This window comes from Leptonychotes weddellii, chromosome 12, assembly GCF_054177405.1.
Source record: "Leptonychotes weddellii isolate Sample4059 chromosome 12, ASM5417740v2, whole genome shotgun sequence".
In the NCBI taxonomy this organism is placed as follows: domain Eukaryota; kingdom Metazoa; phylum Chordata; class Mammalia; order Carnivora; family Phocidae; genus Leptonychotes; species Leptonychotes weddellii.
In genome coordinates this window covers 40568639-40593904 of record NC_138380.1, presented here as the reverse complement: position 1 = coordinate 40593904, position 25266 = coordinate 40568639, and the positions used below count along the sequence as shown (strand labels likewise).

The following is a 25266-nucleotide window of genomic DNA, read 5'->3' as shown; positions in this document are numbered from 1 at the left end:
ATTGTCACACAATTTAGCCATTAATTACATTCTGTCTTGTTCGCTACAGAGATGCCTTGTACCTCATGTCGATACCATCTCAGATATGAAAATCAATCCCCTCTTCATTCATTTGAGGACCAGAAAATCTTCTATGTGCTTAAAGGAAATTAAGCTCATCTCCTCTTTTCTTTGTTGCAGTTTCTTTGCATGAACAAGGAATGGTGCACATGACAGTGAAGGACTACATGAGGTAGGTGGCAGGACCCACATGGCTCCACTCCAGTATTTTACAACCACATCTTTCATAAATGAAATGGAAGTGAGGAGACTCCTTAATACTGCCGGGGAGCTTGGGATCTTGTCACTGGTTTAGCCACAGCACCTAGAATGCTTTCACGAGCCTTGAGAGAAATAGAGGTTCTTTCAACGTCATAAAGGAGTGAACAAATTCAATCAGCAAATGCTGGTGTGGGGTGTGGGCAAAGAATTTAATTAAAACATATGCATAAAAGGCATTTTACTATAACACAACGGTTCGGAAGGACCGGTTCATAAAATAGTTGCGTTCATATTCTCACCTTGTCAATATTATTCATCGCCATGCTGTTCGCTGGGCAATAATACAGTTGACCTTTAAACACCATGGCTTTGAACGTGTGGGTCCACCTATATGCAGACATTTTTAAAATTCAAGTATAATTACCATACAGGGCTGGTTTCAGGTGTACAATGTAACAATTTAACCGTTCTATACATTTCTCAGTGCTCATCAAGATAAGTGTACTCTTAATTCTATTTCACCCATCCCAGCATCCACTTCCCCTCTGGCAACCACCAGTTTGTTCTCTATATTTAAGAGTCTGGGGCTTTATGTTTATCTCTTTTTTCTTTGTTTGTTTATTTGTTTTGTGTCTTCAATCCACATCTGAGTGAAATCACATGGTATTTGTCCTTCTCCAACTGACTTATTTCACTAGGCAGATTTTTTATAAGTACAATACAGTACTATAAATGTGTTTTCCTTTTGATTTTCTTAATATCATTTTCTTTTCTCTAGCTTACTTTACTGTATAACACAATATACTATATATGACATACAAAATATGTGCTAATCGACTCTTACGGTAAGGTTTTCAGTCAACAGTAGGTTATTAGTAGTTAAGTATTAGGGGAGTCCAAAGTTATACGTAGATTTTTTACTGTGTCGGGGGTCAGTGCCCCTAGCCCCCATGTTGTTCAAGGGTCAACTATGCATAAGATTTCCAATGTTACAGGTAGAAAGCAGCGAGAGTCTCTAATACGAGGGTAGACTAGGTCTCAAGGTAGTGCCCAGCAGTGGCAACAGCATCACCTCAGAACTTAATAGCATTGCCAATTTTTGAGGCCCATCCCAGACATTTGGAGTCAGGAAATCTGGAGGTAGGGTTCAGAGATCTGTGTTTTTACAAGCCCCTCAGATGATTCTGAGAAACACTCTGGTTTAAGAACCACTGGCGGGCGCCTGGGTGGTTCAGTTGGTTAAGCGACTGCCTTCGGCTCAGGTCATGATCCTGGAGTCCCTGGATCGAATCCCGCATTGGGCTCCCTGCTCTGCAGGGAGTCTGCTTCTCCCTCTGACCCTCCCCCCTCTCATGTGCTCTCTGTCTCTCTCATTCTCTCTCTCTCAAATAAATAAATAAAATCTTTAAAAAAAAAAAAAAAAAAGAACCACTGGCATAGACTGTGAGCTTTTTAGGTTGGGAACTCTGCTCCCATACCTCAGCCACCCTTGCATTTTCAAGATAATCTCAACTCGTTGAAAACCAAGTATTCAATAGTGTCTCCCTCTGACTCCCACCAAGTCACAAGTAAAACGCTACTTTGTCACAGTTTTCCCCTCTTAGCAGATTAGCTATTTTTGCTGCTCACGGAATCAGAGAGCTCTAAAGGACCCCAGAAATGTCTTAGGCAACTTTCTCATTTTGTTGAAGAGGAAAATGAAAGCCAAGGTCAGTGACTCACTCCTGCTCTCATGGCTTGGTTAGAACCATGACTATACATACAGGGATTCTCCTGGATCCAAGGCCAGGGCAGTTTCTGGGTGGCTCTGCCAAACATTACAAAGTAAGGTGTGATCCTCAAACCCAGAATGAAACAGAAATATGGCAGGCTTAAAACAAACTGAGGGGAGGCAATAAATAAAAGGATATCTTCTGCGTCTCTCTGGGGCTCCCAGCAAACTCAACCATCTGTTAAAACCAGAGTCTTTATTATTCAGAAACATACACTTTTTCCACCTTAACGCAGAGAAGCAATTGAACAAAGAGGCAAGGACCAGCTATTCTGACTAAATGTGGGACAAGGGCTAAGGTAAATTCAAGATAACTTGGTCTCCTAGCGAAACTTGATATCTACATGGTGTTCTTTGATTAATTCCAATCTTGGGCCAACTGGTTGTTCTGACTGATGAGGCTAGATGTACTGATGCTATAACCAAGCTCTATAAAGCTGAACTATATTACAACAGGGTTTCATTCTGTTTGGAAGTACTTTCAAATGACTTGCAATGCAGGCCTATTTGGATAGAGTGACACTCTTTTTTGTGGTAGTAGAGGAGTCGGTTACTCCTTGTTGCACATGGATGGCCACAGGAGCCCTGGAGACAGCATTTGGAGATTGTTAACCCTGCGATATGGAATCCTTCACCATTATGGGAATTAATACAGAGTCACTTCAGTGACTGCTCGCCGTACCTCTTTCATCACACAATTTTAACTTCTTTGGAAAGTTGGTGCTTAACAGAGCTGTGTTCCTGAAAGGTTCCCCAATGATTTGCCATCTGTCAAAAGTGAGACATTCTGTCACCTTTATAATGAGCACTAGCGGGCACCTAACACTTAAATTCTCACACCTTCTGTAACACAACGCTCTTGAAAAGAGGAGCAGCTTCTCCACTGCATGCTCTCTCTTTTTCAAAGGTGTGGCCATTATGGGATTATTAGAAATGAGGATGAAATGGAAATGTTTGTTCTGGAAGGGAAAGATTCACAATGATCTTCCAGGGGACTATCTAAATCAACACAACTCATCGTTGGTATTTTCCTCCGACTGTAGATCTCTGCATCTGTTTTCAGAAACTCCTACCCTTTCCAGAGGGACCAGTTTCAACTCTTGCCATTCTGCTGCAAGTATACCACAAAGGTATGTGATTTCCAGGCACTTGTCATCCAGAGAAATCATTCGGTGTGACAATGGATTTCATGAAATTATAAATAGGCACTTGAGAAATAACTTGTTGAATGAACGGATGAGAGAATAAATAAAGGATTTTCAAGTCTCCAACTTGCAAGAACAATGAAAAAGAGTCAGTGAAATCAAACTAAATATCTGTTGAACTAAATTTGGAGATGGTCAAACAAACTACTGGCCAACACATTTTATGGAATTCTACACAGTGATAAAAGGAATAGGCAGAGAGAACTATATACACGAACTTAGAATGATCTTCAAGTCATATTTTTCAGGGGAAAAAAGCAAGATGCAGAAAGATACATAGAGTATGCTACTATTTATAGAGCGAACCAGTTACAACTAGAAAGCATATATGTAACAGAAAAATATCTAGAAGGATACATATAAATTTAGTAGGAAAGGAGTCAGGATTGGTGGGGGTAATGGCTAAGAGGAAAGAGAGCTTTATGTATAATATAATAATTTTTTAACAAGGTGAATGTATTTTAGGTATTTCTTGCATAATTAAATATAAATAAGAGTTAATGGTATTAAAAATATGTTTAGTGACAAATCAATCAATAAATACATTCTTGGACATGAGGTTCTGAACCTCTGGAAGGCAGAACTATGTCCTTGGTCCTTTTTGTGCCATGGGTGCCTAGCAGAGAGCCTGGAACTTGACAGATGTTCCATAAATATTTGTATAAATGGGCAGGATAAAAATTTGTACAGTGAGGTCAATACGACCACAGATTAAATCTTTCATGTGCAATTTAGATTTCTCGCAAGAATTTTTTTCTCCCTTGAAATTTTTTTATTTAAAGGTATCAAGTGATTGGTACCCCTGGTCTCCAGTTATTTCCAATGATTAGGATATCCAAGCTGAGACATTTAAGCCCTGCAGTAAGAGTTTTTGGCTTATCTTTTCTTCCTTGATCGAATCAGGAGGCAAAGCACCAGATCTCTATGTCACATAAGAAAGTGTGAATGCGATGTTGGGTAATGTGTGGTAAGTGGGCCAGCCCAAGGAGACTACAGGTGGCTGTTGTTAAATGTGTGAATGGCTAAATAAATGAATTGTAATTAATCCAATTTAAATGATGAAGTCATGAAAATAGATCATCCAAACTATCTCAAATAAGCTCCTTAGTGTTGCATGGAAAGTAGAGGCAAACGGGAACTTGGAACAAAAGAGCCTAGCAAACCTAGGAAAACCTTATCAAAAGTTCTGCTTCCCACACTGTCCATGAGTTTTAAAAGCAGTAGTCAATAGCACCAGTCACCAAGGAGAAGGGCAGTAATTGGGAAGTAGCTGGTATACATAAATATAATTTCCAGATAACCAAAGTTTATTATTTTAAGTGCCAAAACTGAGTCAAACAGTTTAAAGAAACCACTTATTTCTCACCCACGTCCAAAAAAAAAAATACAGAACATATTTTAATCCTACTTAGGGACTGAAAATCATTACTTGTAAGTATCAGTCCTTGGAGTCTGCCTTTAGTGATTTCCATCAACAGATCAGTGTAGCTGACAATGCTCCCAGACTGGCTCTTTTTAAAAACATTCTTTTTTGAGTTCCACTATTTACAGGGTTTTGCTTTTTTTCTTCTGTTTCACATTGCCATGAACTACCATTTCTTTGTGGTTATCAGTGTATTACTTCTGGCTTCTGACCCACAATCTCTCTGCCCTATCTAACTTAACATTTGCCTGTTATGAAATGGAAAGTCAGATAAATAAACTCACTGGTCTTGCACAGAAAGTACAGACAAGCAGTCCCTGAGTGGGAGTGATGGACTATCCTTTAAGTAAGTATGTATAAGCTCTGGTAGATGCACCATCTATTTGCCTATTTAGATTTCTTTCACTCAATTTCTGAAAGATTGGGGTGGGGAGGCAAGGTGACTAGAAAAAAAAAACAGATTTTGTTAAGTGAACTGTTACTGGATAAAGATATTAATATTTTTACCACAGCATTCCTGAATGGCTGGAATTTTGGGAAAAAGATCCAGTGGAGATTCTCTTGGATCTGGGGTTTGGTACAGATGAGCCAGACATCTGTACACAAATCCCAGCCAGATTCCTGGGCTGTGGCTCAGCCGCCAGAGGAATCAACATCCGGGTTTTTCTTGAAGCTCAAAAGCAGCGAATGGACATTGAGAACCCTGACTTATACGGTAAGTGAAGGCTGCATGGCTTCCGAATCTCAGCAATGGGGGTGAGCGGCCAGATGAGCCACAGTATCAGGAGGGACTCTCTGGAAGATGTGTGCAGTAGCAATCAGCCCTCTATTGCGGTGGCCTAGAACAGAAATGTGTGCATCTTGATCACTCTATGTGTCTGCTGCAGGTTCATGTGTGCGTTTGGGGGAAAGATCTGCTCCATGTTGTCCTCCTATATGGACTTGGCCCCATCATCTGGAATGTCACTGGTTGCAGTGACAGAGAAAAGGTGGAAATGGAGAATCATACTTGACTCTTACCTCTTTCGGCTCAGAATTTACCCATTGATTTCATTGTCAGATTTCACTGGCCAAAATGAGTCACATGGCCATGCTTAACTCCAAAGGGGTGAGAATGTGCAATCTTACCATATGTCCAGAAAAAAGAAAATGCAGTACCTGTGAACAGCACTAACGTATACCATAACCACATACCCAGGAGGCAGAGGAACCAGGATCTGGCAAAGCTTATCACCAGTCACAAGGTGAAACCTTAATTTCCTCATGTATGAGGCTTAGAACACTTCCTATTCCACCATGAGCTGTAAGTGGTAGGTGTTAAGCTGTCACATTTCCAGATTTGTGGATTAACTATGCCTTACCCTCTTAGTTATCACGCATGCTGCTATTTTTCCCCACCTGGTGCTCAATGGAATACTTTTCTCTAGGACATTACTAGGATGTTCTTGGAGCATGTGTACTATGCTCAAATAATTTGGGGGAAAGATGACTGGGAGTTAAACAGGTTTATGTACTTCAGAATTTGCTTAATATGGTGAAGTACACTCTGGGTCTCCTAGAGTGGATGCAGGGCAGCATTTTCAAAATCATTTAAATACAAAACCCCTCTTGGAGGAGCATTGAAGAACATCTCCTCCATGGAATAGAGTTTGCGGAATTCTGGACTGGAGAAAATGCCAAAATTCTGTTTCTGAAATTTGTTCTTTAAATAAATTCATGAAAGTCAAGTGAGATAAAGTGTCTTTCTCAATCAAATATCTTAGGTTTTTCACTTTAGCCTCTGTTTCCCCCCCCATTTTCATGTGGGTGAAATGGGTCTCAAAATCTCAACAATGCAATTTTTAAAAAAGAGTATGTATCCCTGAAGATATTGCAATGCCATGTCTCTTTACCTTTTAGAGGAAATTAGTATCATTCTTTGTTGTCTCCTCCTGACATAGGGAAATGTGAGGTCTTTGATCAGTTCTTTCTTTGGAGAAAATAATAGCACTTCTCACTATTTGGGGAGTGTTTGACCTGAGCTGTGATGTAAACATTTTACAGATGAAATTGACACAGGGATTAAAGAAGACCCGGGAGATGGGCCCCTAGTCCTGTGATTGTGCCTCACTCTTATTTCCACCATTAACACCGTGCTAATAATGCACAGTAACTCTTCTCACTCAACACTTACCAGGACACTTTTGATTCAAAAAAACTGAGATGATCAAATGTAAAACAAGCAATAATAAAATTAGTTGGTTGTTCTAAAAACAGAAGGGAAAGTATGTCTCATTCAAAGTCCATAAAAAAAGCTTCAAACTTTTTTTTTAAAGATTTTATTTATTTATTTATTTGAGAGAGAGAAACAGCATGAGAGGGGAGAGGGTCAGAGGGAGAAGCAGGCTCCCCGCTGAGCCGGGAGCCCGATGTTGGACTCCATCCCAGAACTCCGGGATCATGACATGAGCCGAAAGCAGTCACTGAACCGACTGAGCCACCCAGGTGCCCAAAAAAGCTTCAAACTTAAAGGGATGAGAATCAGTTGCTTCATTGCTCAGTCTCCCCAAAGCAAAAACAAACAAAAAACAAAACAAAACAATAAGAAAACACTCCCACTCCTCTAATACCACAAGATTGTGTTCTTTGAATTGACTCAACCAGTTAAATGGATAGATTTTTCAATTAGTAATAATCGCACCTCGGATAAACCTCATTGGCTACGATACTGCCACTGGGCAAAGCTAAATGGATAGATTTTTATCTTAGTCTAACAATTCTGCTATAGGATGGATGTTAAGACAGTCATAAAAGTACAATTATGATTTAGTCATACCCTTGGGCTCACAAAAAAAAAAAAGATTTAGTTTCAACTAAAGCTGAATTTAAGGGGAAAATGTCATCAGAACGCTTCTGAAAATATTCAGAACCCAAGAGTTCCTCTTGGTCTTAAAAAAATATCACGATCTTCTGTGAAAAGTCCATCACAGTTTTTAAAGTAGAAGGATTGGTAGTCACTCTCTTCCCTTTTCTGGTGAAGGGAGCAGGTAGGCACAAGGATATGCTCATGGGAAAGTCAGTAGCATTGCTGTGCTGGTGCAAACAACAGAACAGAGGACAGTGTCCTTACCCACCAACGTGGCCTTTGACCACTGCTGAGCTATGCAACCCAGCATGCTATTACCGGGGTTGAGAAAAGGCTGTGTAATGAAAACAAAGTGTTCTGTTTCCATCATTTTGGTTTTATTATCTGGAGATACCAAAACTATTTTTCACCATTTTCTTTCAAAGTGGCAATGTGTCCCCAAATTGCCCTAGCTGCACTAGGTCCCTTCCATACGTTAATGAAGTCAATACTTGCGAATTGCCTAAATGAACCATCCAGAAAGACTTACAAATTGAGGAGCTGGTTCATTTGAAAAGGCAAATGGATTTTCACATTAATGACTGTCTTCTCTTGGATGATTGAGGACAATATATTTCCGTCCTGAGTCTTACACATTTATAACTCTAACTACTGATATTTGTACAGCATTGTGCTTTTCACAACAGGTGTGAGAGATACATAAGATGGGTTATTATTACCCTCATTCTCCAGATGAGGAAACTGACCATTTCCTATGTGCTTGGCACAGGCCCTAGGCACCATATTTCTATTAATTCATTTACTATGACATCACCCTTCCAGGGATTGATTGACCTGGGATTTGGATCCAGGCCTTCTGACTCTATCTTCCATAATCTTTGCACACTATTAGGTGACAGTATAGTTGGAGATGGTGGAAGTGATGATTAAGATATCTGCCACCTAAAGCCATGGAAGAATATGCAAGTTCACCTCATATGAAAGAGCTAGGTTCACTCTTTACCATTTAGTTTAATACATAAGATTAAATTAAGATTCATCCTCGCCTATAGTTTTTATGGATTCACACATAAACACTACAGGCATATATGAATGTATATAGTCCTGAATATTTAACCAAGTATAAAAGGTGTTCACTTTCCCCATGACACAATGGCATCTCCTTCTGTTGGGGAATCACCTCCATAATAACCAGTGGCATGTACTGAGAAAAACTTGAGTTTCAAGAGCTTGTAGTCCTTCCCATCTTGAAAACACATGTGTCACCAACCTTTTCCATTTTGACCACATTCATGCAGTTTCATGGAAAAGACGCAGTCTAAAAATTCTGTGCTCCTTGAATTGTTCAGGTCGTTTCAGACAGCTGGAGATCCTGGACCACGTAGCCAATGCCTTCTCATCTTTGATGAATAATGTTAACATCCTGCCAAACAAAGCTGAAGAGGAAGATAGAGGGGAAAATGTGCAAAGAACCTCAGTGAATGAAGCCAAAGAACATCAAAGAAAAGTGGGTGAACTTTTCAAGAGAGCTTCAAAGCAGAGCATTAGGAGAGACTGCAGCCCAAAAGCATCAGAGTCATTGAAGATGAGGGGCAAGTTTTTCATCACCTCTGCAAAATCAGGAGAGTGTGGAGCAGAGTTACCAGTTGTGACAAACAACCATGACCAAAGTCATTTGTCTCCTTCGGCAGAGCCCTCATCTCTCCAAGCCTGTGATGATTTGGTACCTTGTCATTCTCCCCGAGGTCTTCCGAGCAAGCAATGGTCTTGCTCATCCACACTGGCCAAGACGGCTCCTCTTTCCTGTATGTCTGAGAGGTCAGTCAAGGATAGAACTCAAAAGGTGAACTCTACTCAAACTAGCAAGCACAAGAGCTTGTCTTGTGTCGCAAGTGAAGCACCAGACTCCTTTGAAATGGAAGAGGTCAGTGTTATACCTACACGCTCAACTTCCAAGGGAACAACCCTCCCCAAGGCATTTTCTGCCTCCTACATTCAGTTGACCCCTTAATCTTTCACCCCCTCAGCATTATATCTTATTGTTCCAAACTCCTGTTTTTAGTCTAGGACATTTAAGGCCATTCTAGCATGCTTCCATCCACTTTCTCACTTTCCTTGTTTCACGGCCTTGGAGGGTGAAACAAGTACTTGCCACTCAATGGAACTTGCCCACCACTTCCACTCTGGGTTCTCACAGCCTTGGCAGGGAGAGCTTATATGACAAGAGACTGTACATGTGTGTCGATGACATCTCCCCCGCTGGTCTGTCAGCTCCCCGATGACCAGGTTTTGTCCTCAAGGAGATGTGTCTTGGAATTATTTCCCCCCATGATGCCTCATGCAGGGCCTTGGATAAAGAACGAGGGACTTGGGTTTGGTTTTGATTTTACAGGACTAGTATTTTATTTGTTTGCTTGCTTTAGAATTTATCGATACTCACATAACTTGACCTGCATTGCACACATATATATTCACCACTCTGTGCACCCAGAGCTCTCCTCGTCAGCCTCATCCCTAGGCCAGTATACCTTTCTGGGGCTGGTCCCACCTTCTTCCGGCGCCCATGCAGTTGATTGTCCGCCTCCTTCTATGCCGCTGTGAGCCGACCCCGGGCAAGTATGAATGCACTTGAGGCTGACTTGCTGGGGTAGTTCTCCCACTTCTGGCTCTCCCTGGACTGCACTGCAGCACAGCACCCCTTGGCATGGGTCCTGTGGGCTGACTGAAGTTCACGCGTCAGTGGCTGCTTGCCTCCATCCTTTTTACCACATGTTATGCAGCCTGATCAGCATACATTCTGCTCTTAAAACACAGGCGTGAACCATGGGATAGGGAAAAGATTATACTTTTACAGACCCTTTCTCCACTCATGCCTCTTCACACTGCCTGTTTTCTCCTCTCCACACCCTTCATTTCCCACCCACCCAGGGTCAGACCCTCATAAGCCCATGCACTTCTCTCTCCTGACGGGGAGAAAGACTAATGTCAGTCAAATAGTTAAAGAGCTTTTGTTCAAACAAAACAACAAATATGTATATATATATTTATTCACATATTTTTCAATGTGCTTCTTCATCTTTACCTTCCCTCACTCATGCTAATTTTCACCCTCATTTAGATGACAGCCCCCGCCATGCACTCCTCAGTCTTTAAAAAAAAAATAAACATACACACATTTTCACACATTTCTCTTTTCTTTAATATAATGACAAGGAAGAACAAAAGAGCAAAATTTTCCCCTTTATCATGTAAATTATCCAGAAGTGGGGCAGGATATTTTTATGCAAATCCGAAGGTGGACCCACCTTTCCTTTGAGCCCTGGACATGCTAGGCACTCTGATGGGCTCTGGGGGGCAGACTCCGCCCTCACGGGAACCTCTGTGCCCTGGCAGAGATGGGTCCAGAAACCAGTAACAGGCAGGGAGAGTGCCAGCTCTACTGGTAAACTTTTATATCACTCTAGACACGTTTGGGATCTCTGGGGAGCAAGAAGAGAGGTTCTTAACCCGCTGGGGGCTAGAGGACCAAGGAACTTGAAGAAAGTAAGGCTTACCCATAGCCCTAAAAGAAGAAGAGGAAGTAGGTGAATATGCCTATTTGTAGCCCTCCCCATCCCACAAAGATACAACAGTTGCCTCAAAATCCGTAGCTGTCAATACTCCTAATATCTATGTATATATATGCTTATATGTGTACATGTCTTATGTCAAAATGATTTCAAGAACCTTAAAGTATTTTGAAAAAACCTTAAAATATTAATCTGAATGTAAACCAGTAGCTTTCAAATGAATAAAAATTACAAATGGAGAAAAAAGCAGACCTTTGGTCTCGTGCCCTGATTTGAAGATAAACTGAGGTGGCACTAAGAAAAATTATTTTCTTTTAATTCAATCTTGCAAAGATTATTTAATTACCAAGCTACTACTCAAAGTTCTATAACGAATATCAAGAAAATCTGCAAACCATTTGTCAGTCTGCTATATCACCTATGGTCCAAACAAGAAATGTCACCATCTCCAGCCTGTTGGCACACCCCACAGAGGCTACTGTTCCCTTACGAAGTTTTTTATGCTTCAGGCTAGACTGACTTAGAGGAAAATAATGTCCATTGGATGCCATCTATATGTGAGAGTACAGAGAGAGATAAATATCATATTCAGCATAAAAAGGACTGAGGAAAGAATGTCAGTTCTTGCACGGTACACTATCAAATATTCTTAAATGACAATTATTCAAGGAAAAGCTATCTGGTAGTATATGTGGGGGTGGGAAGAAACTCAGATACCAAAATAAAAGAAAACAAACTCACCTGTTTTTAGGCACATAGTAGGTATTCAGTAAATATTTATGAATGAGTAAGTCAACGAGAAAAATATTTGATAATATTAATTTAGTCTGTGGGTGGCATCCATAGAGAAACAGAATATTCTGTTGAACTACATAGCTAACTTTGTTTATGGTGTTTCTTTAATATTTGCCCAGATTTGTGTGTGTGAGAGGCTGTCTGCATATCTAAGGCAGAGAGAGCCCCGAAAACAATATAAAAGAAACTCACTACTTGAATTTTGTTTTTCTAAAATATATACTTAAAAAATATTACATCCTCATCACAGACTGGGAGAAAAATATTTGTTTCACTCAATACCAACGGATGAGTAAATGAGGCTTGGGTGGGTTGCATCTTAAACAGGAGCTAATGCCAGATTTAATAGTCATTTTTTAATGGCAAATTTAAAAATCCAATTATAAGAAATGAAAAATATGTGTGAAATTGGCAGATTTTCATGGCATTTAAAACACGAGCCAATGTCCTTAAATATCTAGCTATCAGAATTTCAACTGTGTTTGGCCAAAATTTGCCTCCAGATCAATCTATGATGATTTCCCTAACATCCTATTAAAGGCTGAATTTGGCAATATTTGGCTCACTTTTCAAAACTATGATTCCAAGAAAATTGTGCATAGATTTTTTTTGTGTTTAATTTTACTTAGTAAAACTGAGTCTGTTCCTTTCTTTTTTAATTCCCAAACATATTGAGAATTTAATACTAATGAAGCATCTGCAATTGTAAAGTCAAGGTAGGATGCTTCTTTATATCCACAATAAAGCATTTTAATCTTCTTCCCACTTCCACACAGGGATCCTGCTCTCTAGAACACACGTGTGAGAATATTGCCCATATTATTAAACAATGCCAACCAGCATCCTGATTAGGTGGGAGATATTTCCAAAGTTAATAACTATTTCTTTATTTTTAATTTTTAAAAATTTATTAATAAATTTGGCTCCGGTGGACTAACCAAAGAATACATCTGGTTTTCATTTTAAATTGTTGGGATTTTGTTGTTTGAGGGTTATTTCTCAACAGATGAATACATACTTTACATCGCACTAAATGGGCTTTTCTCTATGATAATAATCAGAGCGAAAGAATCTCCTTATTGTACTTAAAAACTTACATGCTGAACACTGGTTTGACTTATAAAACCAATAAAAATAATGTTAAGAAGTATGTCTAATTAATTACAAGTATAAAATAACTTCTTTGAAGAAAAGAGATGAAGGATTAAAAAGAAGGAATAGATAGTTCTTCTCACATTGCTGAGCTATATCCTTGTGGTCCTCTATTCCTGAGTTAAAGGTCATCTTTGGCCACATGTACCACAATATTTAAATGTACTTTGATTCAGCTTTCACTATTCAGACACCAGTCCAAATAAAAAATATGACATGTAGAAAAAGATTTCTGTACAAGGATACTCATCTCACCATTATTACTTTTATTGGCAAAATTCAGAAAACATTCCACCATTAGGAGAACCATTAAGTAAATTAATGTACCTTCTAAATATGGTCTATTGTGAAGTCATTAAAAATGGTGTTTTCAAAGAAATCTTACAAGTGGGAAAAAATTTCCCCTTCTAAGTTTTGAGTGAAAAATTTTGATTGGGTGAAAAATTTTGATTACATAACTATATTCAGGAAAAAACATATTAAAAAGGAAACCTGCAAAACACACTCCAAAATATTAACAGTCACTGTTTTCTTACCTTCTTTACTTTTTTATTTATCCAGCTTCTATAGTAACCTATATTATTATTTGTAAAAAAATACTTATTATTTTGTTTTATGCATAATTTTATTCTCAATAGAGTAGTATTTATTAATTTCTGAAAAGAATTTTAAAAATAAATTCTGCTCTATCAGTTTGGAAAACCAATTTTCTTTGAGCTATCTAAGCTCTGTATAGCAACTAAATTGTGAATTTTCTGAATTGCTCTCCATAAATTTACCAAGTCATAAATAAATCCCTTAGAGAGATAAAATTAAACGTGGAAAATAACTTGCTCTCTCCAAATATATTTAAAGCTCTTTAGGAGAAAAAAAAAAGGAAAAAATCTAGAATAATAATAACATTATTATTTAAGTTTCACTCAAATGCTACATCTTCCAGGCAGGGTCTCTGTTCCTCCCACCCGGAAGTGATTCCCTCATTTCTCTCTCCTGATCTCCTTTAGTTCTTTAATTTTTATCCTGAGTGCCTTGTACATGCCACCAGCCTGCAGCTGACTGTAAGCTATTTGAGTTCGGAAGTCATGGTTAATCCTCTTAGCACTAGCCAGGAGGGACTCATTATATGTTGATTAAATAAATGAAGTGAATTTATTATGAAAACATTCCTAATGAGATTGATGTATTTTGGTGTCTCAGGTCCAGAGCTTTGAGGAAGAGACTGGTGATCCTCTTGACATGATGTCGGGAATTACAGGTAAGATTTATCACGGTGTGCAAAGTCATCCATGGCTTTTCAGAAAGATGAACTAGTACTCAACTTTCTTAATATGTATAGCTTAAATTATCTTCAGAAGATGGCATAGCTACTCCTACTGCTATTTACTACCACTACAATTCCTACCTACTATGATTAGGATGGGTTAGCCTGGTGATGGGTATTAAAGAGGGCACGTTCTGCATGGAGCGCTGGGTGTTATGCACAAACAATGAATCATGGAACGCTACATCAAAAACTAATGATGTAATGTATGGTGATTAACATAACAATAAAAAATTTAAAAAAAAACCCTACTAGCAATGCCAGTGTACATATAAATTTCAGACGACTTACTACAGATATGTCCCACATCCCTGGGCTGATGCAGCATGTGGTTTGTCTCAGATTAACTCTGTGTGATTTGATCAGGAGCGTGGAAGGGATTCCACATAGAACTGGGACTAACTGAGTGAATACTTTCTAACTCCTATTGACAACTGCTTGATGTGACAAAAGTCATATCATTTTACTGGGTCCTAGGTAAGTGGAGGTAATTTTTTAAGTTCTCTGCTAGCCCTTACATTCTAAATTAAGTGATGGTAGGACCTTCATGTTAACTATCCGTGGAAACAAGTTGCCTAGATGTCACTTTCCAAATAATCTCTCAGAATCCTGTTATAGAATCCTAGACAGCAGAGAAGGAGGGCTTTCTCTACTCCTCATTCTTAAGCTCCCATTCAGCCATCATTGTGATTCAGCATTTCCATGATCCTATAACAGAGCTAAAAGTAGATAGGGATTAGTGAAGCAAAATAAAGCAGATGAAGCTAGTGCATTTCCTGGAAGAAAATATGCAAATTTTTAATTTAATTTAGTGTGGTGTCAAACACATCTTTTTCATTACAAAGTGTATGTATGGGCCTCATTTTGCTAAATGCTGTTTAGAAATTATGCATTAGTAATTATAGGGTCCTGCTGATTACATAAATTGTTATCCTGCTCTTCGAAGTAATTACCACATAACCTGCATTGAGGTTTATAAGACAAAAATAAGCATCTGTTTTCCATCTAATTGAATGTTTTTCAATGAAGCTGGAGGTCCCTGTGCCAATAGGAACTGCCTTCCCTGACATTCAATTAAGAGGTCTGCTGATATCATATAAGGCACCTCAATCATTCCAAAAAATGATTTGGAAAGTTAGGCAACAGCACTAACCTACATTTAATTTCAAATTCAGAGAGCAAAGTAAGGTGAGTGAAGGTTAACCTAATGGAGACAATCTGAACAAAAGTAAAGCAAATATAATTTATTACTTTCAAAAACAGTGTCATTAACCAAAGAAAAAATAGGACTGAGAAAAAAAATAAGTAAAACTAGTTCTATTTCTATTAATGAGAAAAAGGGGAAAAGATTACTTTTATTTATATATGAATAAATGAATGAATGAATTCATTATATATATGAACAAATTATATATGAATGAATTTATATATGTATATGAATATCAATGAATGAATTTTGACTCAAAGTTACCAAGATGACTTCATTTGAAAATGAAAGTACATGGACTATTTTGACCAATAGGATATGGTGGAAGTGATGCTGTGCTATGTCCAGTGTGTAGCCCTTAACCCACCTGGCTGCTTCCTGGCTCTTGAGATACCTGCTCTCGGAACATTCCCTCTGGGAAAGCAGCCCTCATGTTGAGAAAATCCCAAACCACATGGGAATGTCCACTCTGGTGGACAGCCTTGAACGAGCCTCCATGTGAGGCATCCTAGATGTCCAACCCAGTTAGACTTTCAGATGACTCCAGGCCAGATGTCATCTGACTGCCACCACATGAGAGAATCCAATCAACAACCACATAGCTGAGCTGAGTCAACCCAAAGAACCATGATAGATAATAATCAACTGTGGTTCTAGGGTCACAAGTATTTAAAGGTTTAGTAATACCAAGTGATAGTAAAAATGTGAACCATTGTTGGTTGTCAGTTAAAATCGTCATAAGTACTTGAAGTATAATCTGTCAATGTCACATAATTTTAAAGGTATGCAACTATTCCAGTTTTGCAATTTGACCCATCAGTAGACTCCAGTGTACACACAAGGATTTTGACTGCAAAAATATATTTATAATAACAAACAGCTAGAGGCAGCCTACCTGCCCAAAAGTATAAATTAGCTTTAAAGAAATATGGTACATTTTTACATTAAAATCTACTCAGACTTTATTTTGAAAAATGAAGCAGATATTTATGTGTTGATATGATCTACAGTTGTTAAATGAGAAAAAAAATATGTGCAAAATACCTTATATAGGCATCTCTTTTTATTAAAAAAGTTATCTATTTCTACTGAGGGGAGAAAGTATGCACAGAATGCTTCTGGAAGAATATATAAGAAACTGCTAATGGAAGTACCTTAACAGAAGGGAGACTAACATGTTTTAAATTAATTGGCATCTTTTAATTTTCTTTTGTTACCGTGTGTATATGTTATTTTCATAACACTACTTAGCAAAAAATTCTGGTGATACTATAGGAAATTGACACAATAAAAGTGGGAGATTTTGTTGTTATTAATTCTCTGCTCCCCATGACAACTAGTCCAAAACTTTTGGACACTTTTTGTTTTTTTAATTTTTAAATATATTGTATGTATTTGAGGTATGAAACATGATGATTTGATATACATATACATATTGAAATGACTACCATAATCAAGCTACTCAGCATATCATCTCTTCACACAGTTTCCATTTTGTGTGTGTGGTAAGTGTGCCCGAGATCTACTCTCTTAGCAAATTTTCAATATTTTATACAGTATTAATGACTATAGTCACCAGGTACCTTAGATCTTTAGACTTATCTATATTACCCAATTGTAACTTTATATCCTTTGACCAACATCTCTTCCAAAACTGGGAAATTTTAATATTCCTCTCAGTTTTCTACAGACCAAACATGACATAGTAAAAGGTGATAGGTAATATATTAATATTATAATTGAAAACATGAGCATAATAGAAAAATATTGAAATAAGTATTCTTTCTCAGTGTTCTTGGTATATTTTATTAAAAGAGCTAACAACTTGTAAATGCAAAAACTATCTCATTGATTTCTTACATATGCACACATTATGTATAGGCCACCTTATCATGGATAAATGCAGTAATATTCAAATTCAAAAATAAAAATATAAGTAACACTCCCTCCTCCCAACAAACAAAACAAAATACTAAATCCAGGACTTGGGGACTGAGTTCTCCATCCTAAAAAATGTGCAGGAGTTGCTCATTTAAAACTGTAAGTTCAGATTATTTCAATAATAATGATGAATATTTCATATAAAATTGAAGACCTGGAACAGAAGCAGTAATCTGAGGCAAATTCATAGCATTAATTGTTTTCATTATCGAACATGTAAGAACTAAAATAAATTATTTGCCTCAAGACATCATCATAAAAACAGTAGTATAAATGTAATTAGAAGTTAGAGATTAAGAAGCCAGAAATTAATCATGTAGAAAGCAGGAAAAAATAATTTGATAAGTAAAATCAAAGCACTAGTTTTTTGTGTAGGGAATAAAAACAAAGTTGTCAAACCATAGAAGAGAGAAAGGCATACAAATAAAATTAGATAATCAAAATAAAACTAGAGAAAAGACAGAACCACTGATACAGAAAAGAAGTTATATCATTTGCAAAACCCATGTTTAAATTATAAAGGAATACCAATACCAATACAAGTGGTATAATTAAAACTAGGGATAATTAATACGGATGATATTTTAGAAAATGTAAGTATTTATATTACCAAATTTATATTGGTATTATGTTGTCAATATTCATATATACATATCTATTTTAAACCAAAAAAAAAATTAAACCAAAAAATTAACAAAGTAACATAATAGAACTGTTAAGTAAACTAATACCATAGAGGGGAAAAATAAACAAAACTTGAGTTTACCAAAAACTATCTCTAAGAGCAGCAAAGAACAATGACAAAATAAAACCAAAATTGTTACATGAGTAGACTCTCAATTTTTCAAGAGATAATTGCTCTTCTGTATAAATCTTCCAGATAATGCAAACATTTGTAAATCTTTCCTGTTCCTTTTAGATTAAAAGAAAAACAACACAAACCTTGATTTCAAAATTGGATTAAGATGGCTCACAAAATTGATGAATTTTCCTTATGAATACAGATGTAAACATTTTTCAATAATGAGGATTTAAATGCAGTAAAGCATTAAAAGTATACTAATCCTTGAAAACTAGCTTTCATTTGAACATTTCAGTTTTTTCACAATGGAAAAACTAATTTATCAACTACAATGATAAGTTATTAAAGGAAATAAATGATATGATCAACTTGTTAGCTTAGGAAAAAGATGTGTATGTTTATAAAATATTTCACTGTTTCCCAATAGAGCTTTAGATGAATGAAATTTCAGATAGACAATTAAATGCAAAAAACACACCCAAATTATCAAAGGGCTAAAAGTATAAATGTAGATGAATTTTATATAATTTTGGAATAGGAAACTATTTTTAAAGAGTGGCTTAAAATGCAATAGCTAATTCAATTAATCAATTTTTCATCACCTAACATGGAACACCTATGTATGAAAAACAATCATAAAAAATTAAAAGGTAAATGACAAGCTGAGAGAAAGAATTAACAATAACTCTTTGCAAGTAGAAATAGAAGGAAATGTTCTTAGCCTAAGAGGCATCTATCAAATCTTGATAGCAACTATCAATCCTAACAACGAAACCTTCAAGGAAATCCTATTCAACCATGAACAAAACTTGCCGGCACTACTTTTATTCAGCATCAAACTAAAAGTCAAAGCAGAATGACAACACCATGAAGTAAGATGTATATATACTTAAAAACTGTCCACCTTTGCAGACAAAATAACTGTCCGCATAGAAATCCCAAGAGAATTAATAGGCATAGTAATAGAATAATAATGTTTAGCAAGTTTGTTGAATGCAAGAGCAAAATGCAAAGATCAGTATTATCTCCAAGCACCACCAGTAACAAATTAGGAAGACACTAAAGAAAAAAAAAAAAAAAGATTTCTTTCACAATTCCAACAACAATAAACCTGTAAGAGTACCTTTGAATATATACAAAGAAGATTCAGGATATTTATTGGGAAAATTGTAAAACATTATAAAATATTACCATATCTCATAACAAAGACCTAAATAAAAGCAGAGCTATGTCATGTTCATGAACAGGAACACTCAATATTATAAAGAAGCCAAGTCTTCACTAATAATAAAATTCACAATACAATTTCAATATAAATCCTAATAGGGTTGGTTTTTGTTTTGTTTTATTTTTTTTGTGTGGAACCTACAAGATTGTCCTGAAATTCCTATGTACTAGTAAAGGGCCAAGAAAAGCTAAGATAATAATGAAGATCATGGAGGAGGAATTTGTGCTACTAGAAATGAACACTTATATCATAATTGTAATTAAAGTGTTATGCCACTGTTAAAAATAAATTGGGGGGGGCACCCGGGTGGCTTAGTCAGTTAAGCATCTGCCTTCCACTCAGGTCATGATCTCAGGGTCCTGGGATTGAGCCCCACGTCGGGCTCCCTGCTCAATGGGGAGTCTGCTTCTCCCTCTCACTCTCCCTCTGTGTGCTCTCTCTCTCTCAAATAAATAAATAAAATCTTTAAAAAAAAATTGTTTTTAAGATGATGGACCAGTGAAATAGAGATTAGAAACAGACCCCTACATGTATGGAAATGAAAAGTCAGACCAAAACCAGTGGGGAAAAGATGAACATGATTGATACAAAAAATTGGTTATCCATATGAAAAAGATTGAAAATTAAACCCTTAGCTTGTCCCATTGACAAAGATAAATCCAAGTATAGCAAAGGTCTAAATGTGAAAAGCAAAGCATTGGTCCTTACAGAAGAAAATAAAGAAGGGTATATTTATGACCTGAGAGCAAGACACAATTTCTTGAATGGGACACCCGAAAAACACACACTATAAAGAGAAATTCTGATAATATGACTTCATTATAAATGTTAATATTGGTTCAAAAAAGACAGCGTAAACAAAGTTCAAAGACCAGTCACAGGTCAATTACACTTCAATTAAAAAACAAAGTCACGAACTAGAAGTTATCTACAATTTATATACAGCAAGGTGTTTATTAAAAAATTAACCTATATAGAAGAAAACGTGCTCTACCCTATTATAATCAAGAACAGATAAATTTAAATGATTAGATACCATTTTAGACTGACAGAATTTTTAAAACTTGATTCTACCAAGTATTGGTGAGAGGGGAGAAATCTTACAGGGCTGGGGAGATTATAAATTGGTATAGCCATTTTGCAAAGCAGCTTGGCAAAATCAAGTAAAGTTAAAGATTCACAGACCATTTGACTTAGCCATTTCATGGGTAGCATATGCCCTAGAGAAATCCTCACATATATGCAGATGAATGAACATATAAAAAACATTTTTTTGCAACACTGAAATAGTGAAAAACTTAAAACAACCTAAAGGCAATCAAATCAGTAAGAATAAGGTTAATGATATCGTAGCATAGTCATAAGAGTAGAATATAATACACCGCAATGATAATAAGCAAACAGGTTAATTTGTCCACATGAAAAAATATCACGAATATAAGGTGGGGGGTAAATAAATCACAGTTAGGTGCATACAATATATAAAATATATTTACCTTAGCAACACCTGGTATGCATTACTAATGCACATACCAAGTAAAAGCACAAAAATATACAATGGAAATATAAACACCAAATTCAGGATCCTGGTTAACTCTGGGGAGGAAGGTAAGGAGGAAGGCAATGGGATCAGGAAGGGATAAACCCAGGTAAATAAGACTACTGTATCTATAATGTTTCCTTTAAAAAAAAAATCTGAAGTATCTATGGAAAAATGTTAAATTTTAATAGAACTGGATAGAACTGGTAGGTGGTGAGAAGAAATAGATACATGTTGTGTTATTTTCTATACTTTGTACATGTTTGAAATTTCCCAATGCAAGAGAGTTGAACAAAAAATAAAGGTGTCAGTAGGAATTTTATTCAATCAGCTAATGCAAACGAAGCAGTTTTCAACCTCAGTAGTAATCTAAGAAATATACACTAAATATACACTAAAATAGGCAGATGAGTTATTAAATTGATAGAGGTTTAAGAAATCATATAATCTAATGTTGGCAAGAATACACATTGCTTTCTGGAAGGCAACATATAACATATGTATCAGAAACTTTGCAACTGTGTGTATCTTCCTACCTGGGTATGTCCTCTTTGAAGTTACAGGAAGGCAATTATAAAAGAGGTGTGAAAAATTAGAACTAGCTTAAGTGTCCAAAGAAAGGATTGTTTAAGTAAATTGTTTAATTAAATCATGATACATTATATGGGGTATCATGCCATCATCAAAAATGAGAACTGGTATTTCATGCACAGTGGTTAAAAACTTATAATTAAGAGAGAAAAACAAAGCCATAAAATAAAATGTGTTTTTACAGAAAAAATCTCAATTTGCTTATATAGAATTATATATATAATCTATATAATACACATAGAAATTGCATATGAAGGGCGCCTGGGTGGCTCAGATGCTTTAGCATCTGCCTTCTGCTCAGGTCATGATCCTGGGATCCTGGGATCGAGCCCCGCGTCTCTTCGGGCTCCCTGCTCAGCAGGGAGTCTGCTTCTCCCTCTCCCTCTGCTGCTCCCCCTGCTTGTGCTCTCTCTGTCTCTCGATCACTCTCTCTCTCAAATAAATAAATAAAATAAAATTGCATATGAGTTCAACTAGAGTTAATAGTTTGGTGACCATCTCATAGCGATGGGTCTCAGGTAATGTATTTTTTTTCTTTTTAAATATTTTATATGGTACAAGTTAAAATTTTTAATACAAATTTCTGACCCTCAACCCTCCCACAAAAAAAACAAAAATAGAGAAAGCGCAAGTGTCCATGGTACAGACAATGGCAGTCTAGATGATAAGTGACGTCTGGTTTTTCCTTCTTTTGCTTCTCTGTATTTGCTAATTTGTCCACAACAGAATAAATAATCACTCAACCAAGAAAATGCTAAATGTTCATTTTCACAAACTGAGTATATTTGGGGATTGAGTGAGAGCTAAATTATTAAGGTTTTGCTAATAGGGTTTTTGCTCCAAAGCAGATTTGGAAAAGGTAGCTTTGAAGAGGTCCCTTTTATATCCTGTCTCCCAGTTGGCCTTTTGGTCTTCTTCCTCATCAGTTACCACTGTATTAGATTCTGTTTATTCTCTTTCAATTTCTCATTCTCATTCTCTCTCTCTCTCTTATCACTCTGCTATTTCAAAGGGGCTGGTATACTAATTTAGAAGAACACCAAAAAATAGCCCATTGTCTTTTCTTAAGCAGAAAATTCTGCTGTGGAGTCCCTACCACTCTTCCTCCTTTCTCTTCTCTGCCTGTAAACTCTCCCTTTATGCTATTGCTAGCCTTAGTAAATAACACCTCTCCAGGACTCATCTGGAAAAACAGTAACCATTTGCTTATGCCTCTCTCCTTTACACTAAATTATGTTCTGCTTGAGAATAGGAATCTTGTCTTATTTACCTGCCATCCCTACGCCTAGCACAGTGCCTGACCCATCAGGGAACAGCATACATGACACCATCTAAGTTTCTCTTACCTTAGCCAGAAGAGTTTCCATTCAAATTCACCAGTGGTGATTTAATGTTGCAACAGTGCACTGTGGGCAGAGTATAATGATTATCTTAAAATATAGCACATGGTATTTTTAATGATTTTACTGGCATGGATTTCAGTATTTATAAATTAGGACTGTATCCAATATGTGTCTTCCTTTCAAATCTATGAATTGGTGCTTTCTTTTTGCATGTTGCATTTAGTCCTAAGTAATGTAGACTTAATTTATTTTGGTTTTGCACACATTCCAGCAACATCTCTCAGAAAGTTGTTTTCCCTGAATATACACGGAATCTGTTGCTTAATTCTATAATCCAGTCAATTATTATTAGGAAGCGGTTCATTGTTAATTAAAAGTTTATATTTGATACCCACATTTGCAGTGTCCTGAGCAGTTTCAATTACATTATTTAATGTAATCACCATAGTAGTCTTTCCTCTTTAAAAATAAGACATCAACAAATTAAGCAACTTGCCTGAGTTTACACAGGTGGCAAAGGAAAGACCAAAATTCAGGTTAAGATCTTTTGAATTCAAATCTAGTTCTCCTTCCATACTGAATTCATTCATTCAATGAATATTTAATGAGCGCTTATACATGTAAGAACCTGGTCTAGGTTCTGGGGATGCAAATGAAAGCAAAACAGAACTTAGTCTCGTGGAGCTTGTGAATTTCAGGAGAAACCAATTAATTATTGAATTACAATTGCGATGTGTCGTGAAGGAAAAGCAAAAGATAAATCGAAAGCTACTAACATCTGTGAAAGAGCCAAGTGCAGATTTGAGTGCCCTGCTAAAGCATCCCTTTAAATTCTTGGCAACATTTATTGAGCGCTTACTCCATGCCAGGTGCCATTCCAGGCACTTTACATGTATTAATTCATTGAATCCTCCCTTGGAGGTGGATTCTATCATTACTGTTCCCATTGCACAGATGAGGACACTGAGGTGGAGAGATGGTGTAACGGCCCACAGCCACACACCAGAGCCCCTGACTACCTTTCGTTTCTGCCTGGCTTCTGAATTGACTTCGGGAGAATGCACCTGGTCATAAGCTCTTAGCACTTGCCTTAACTTCTAGCGCAGTAAAGCTATTTCAGCAACAAAATTGCTCAAAGATAAACTTAGATCACGAGACTCAGAAGATACTGGTTTCTGTAGTAATTTACACATGAATCTACTTTGCCATCTACAGTTTCATACTTGGATTATCGCCACTGGCCTCCCTGATGATGGGGGTTGCTAACTTGGAGGTAAAATATGAACTCCTCTGGCACGGAGAAGAGGGGCTCGAGTGCCCATCTCTTCTGTTGTTTGTTTGGTTGGGGTAGTGTTACTTGTTTTCAGAGAATTAGCACGCAGGAAAGAGGGAGAGCCAAAATAAAGGGAACTGATCAATCACCGGTGACTGCCTGTTCACAAAACAGATTAGGACCAAGACAATGGGGGAGACCAAGCCTCAGTGGCCCTGTCCCTTGGCTCAGTCACCTGGCCTCCATTTGAGTCCAATTGCTTAATTTTCTACACGCCCCACGAAAGGCAATTCCCATGCTGCTCTGTGTCTTCTTTATATTTCTCCATAATGCTGTCTCTGGCTGTTTAACTGCGGCAGGCTTTATGATAAGGGTTGTTTGCTTTTTCTTCCTTGGCAGTAGGCAAAGACTTAATTTTAAAAGACACACTCAAACTCAAACAGCCCTGAACGACTTACACGGAAAGCAGGGTGTTTTCTAGGCTTGTTTTTGAAATATTACAATTTTTTTATTAGGCAATTTTATCATTGTTATAAATAAGTAATTGTACTGGGGAGAAGGGATAATCCTTATTTAATTAAATTCATCTATACTCCCAGGTTGGCAGCAACAAAACATATGTGAGACTAATACCCACAGCCTGCCGCTTTGCATGTGCAATTAAAAATTCACTCTACAGTAGCTCTGGCAGTTTAGTGTTGCTTTTGGCATTTACAAATTCTTTTATTTTGTGACTTTTTTTTTTTACCATACACATATGCTGGAGCAGATGTTGCTTATTTGTTGTTTATTCAAATCTGTAGGCTCTGGCAGCTAACTCCATTGTTCTGTAATGAAGCTTTATTCACTGTCCTGTATTAGGACCCAGCGCCTGCACGAGAGGCTGCCTTAGTTCCCAGTAGGATGCCACAGTTATTGCCCTTGTAGTTGGCTGTTTATAGTTGGAAGCTTGTGCTGGGGGAAGGAAACCACCACAACAAAGAGCTGGGTGGTTACGGT

The 25266-nt window shown here is 37.1% G+C and overlaps 1 protein-coding gene and 1 pseudogene across 1 annotated transcript in view; one reads left to right on the top strand and one right to left on the bottom strand.

Moving 5' to 3' along the window:
• Positions 1–25266, top strand: part of ITPRID1 (ITPR interacting domain containing 1) — a 60835-nt gene that overhangs the window by 11361 nt on the left and 24208 nt on the right. The window contains 4 exon segments of the mRNA XM_081800917.1: positions 181–232; positions 3076–3162; positions 5173–5375; positions 8855–9513. Of these exon segments, the coding sequence (XP_081657043.1) occupies positions 181–232; positions 3076–3162; positions 5173–5375; positions 8855–9513 (1001 nt within the window).
• On the bottom strand, positions 7270–7385 carry LOC115944064 (U4 spliceosomal RNA; annotated as a pseudogene).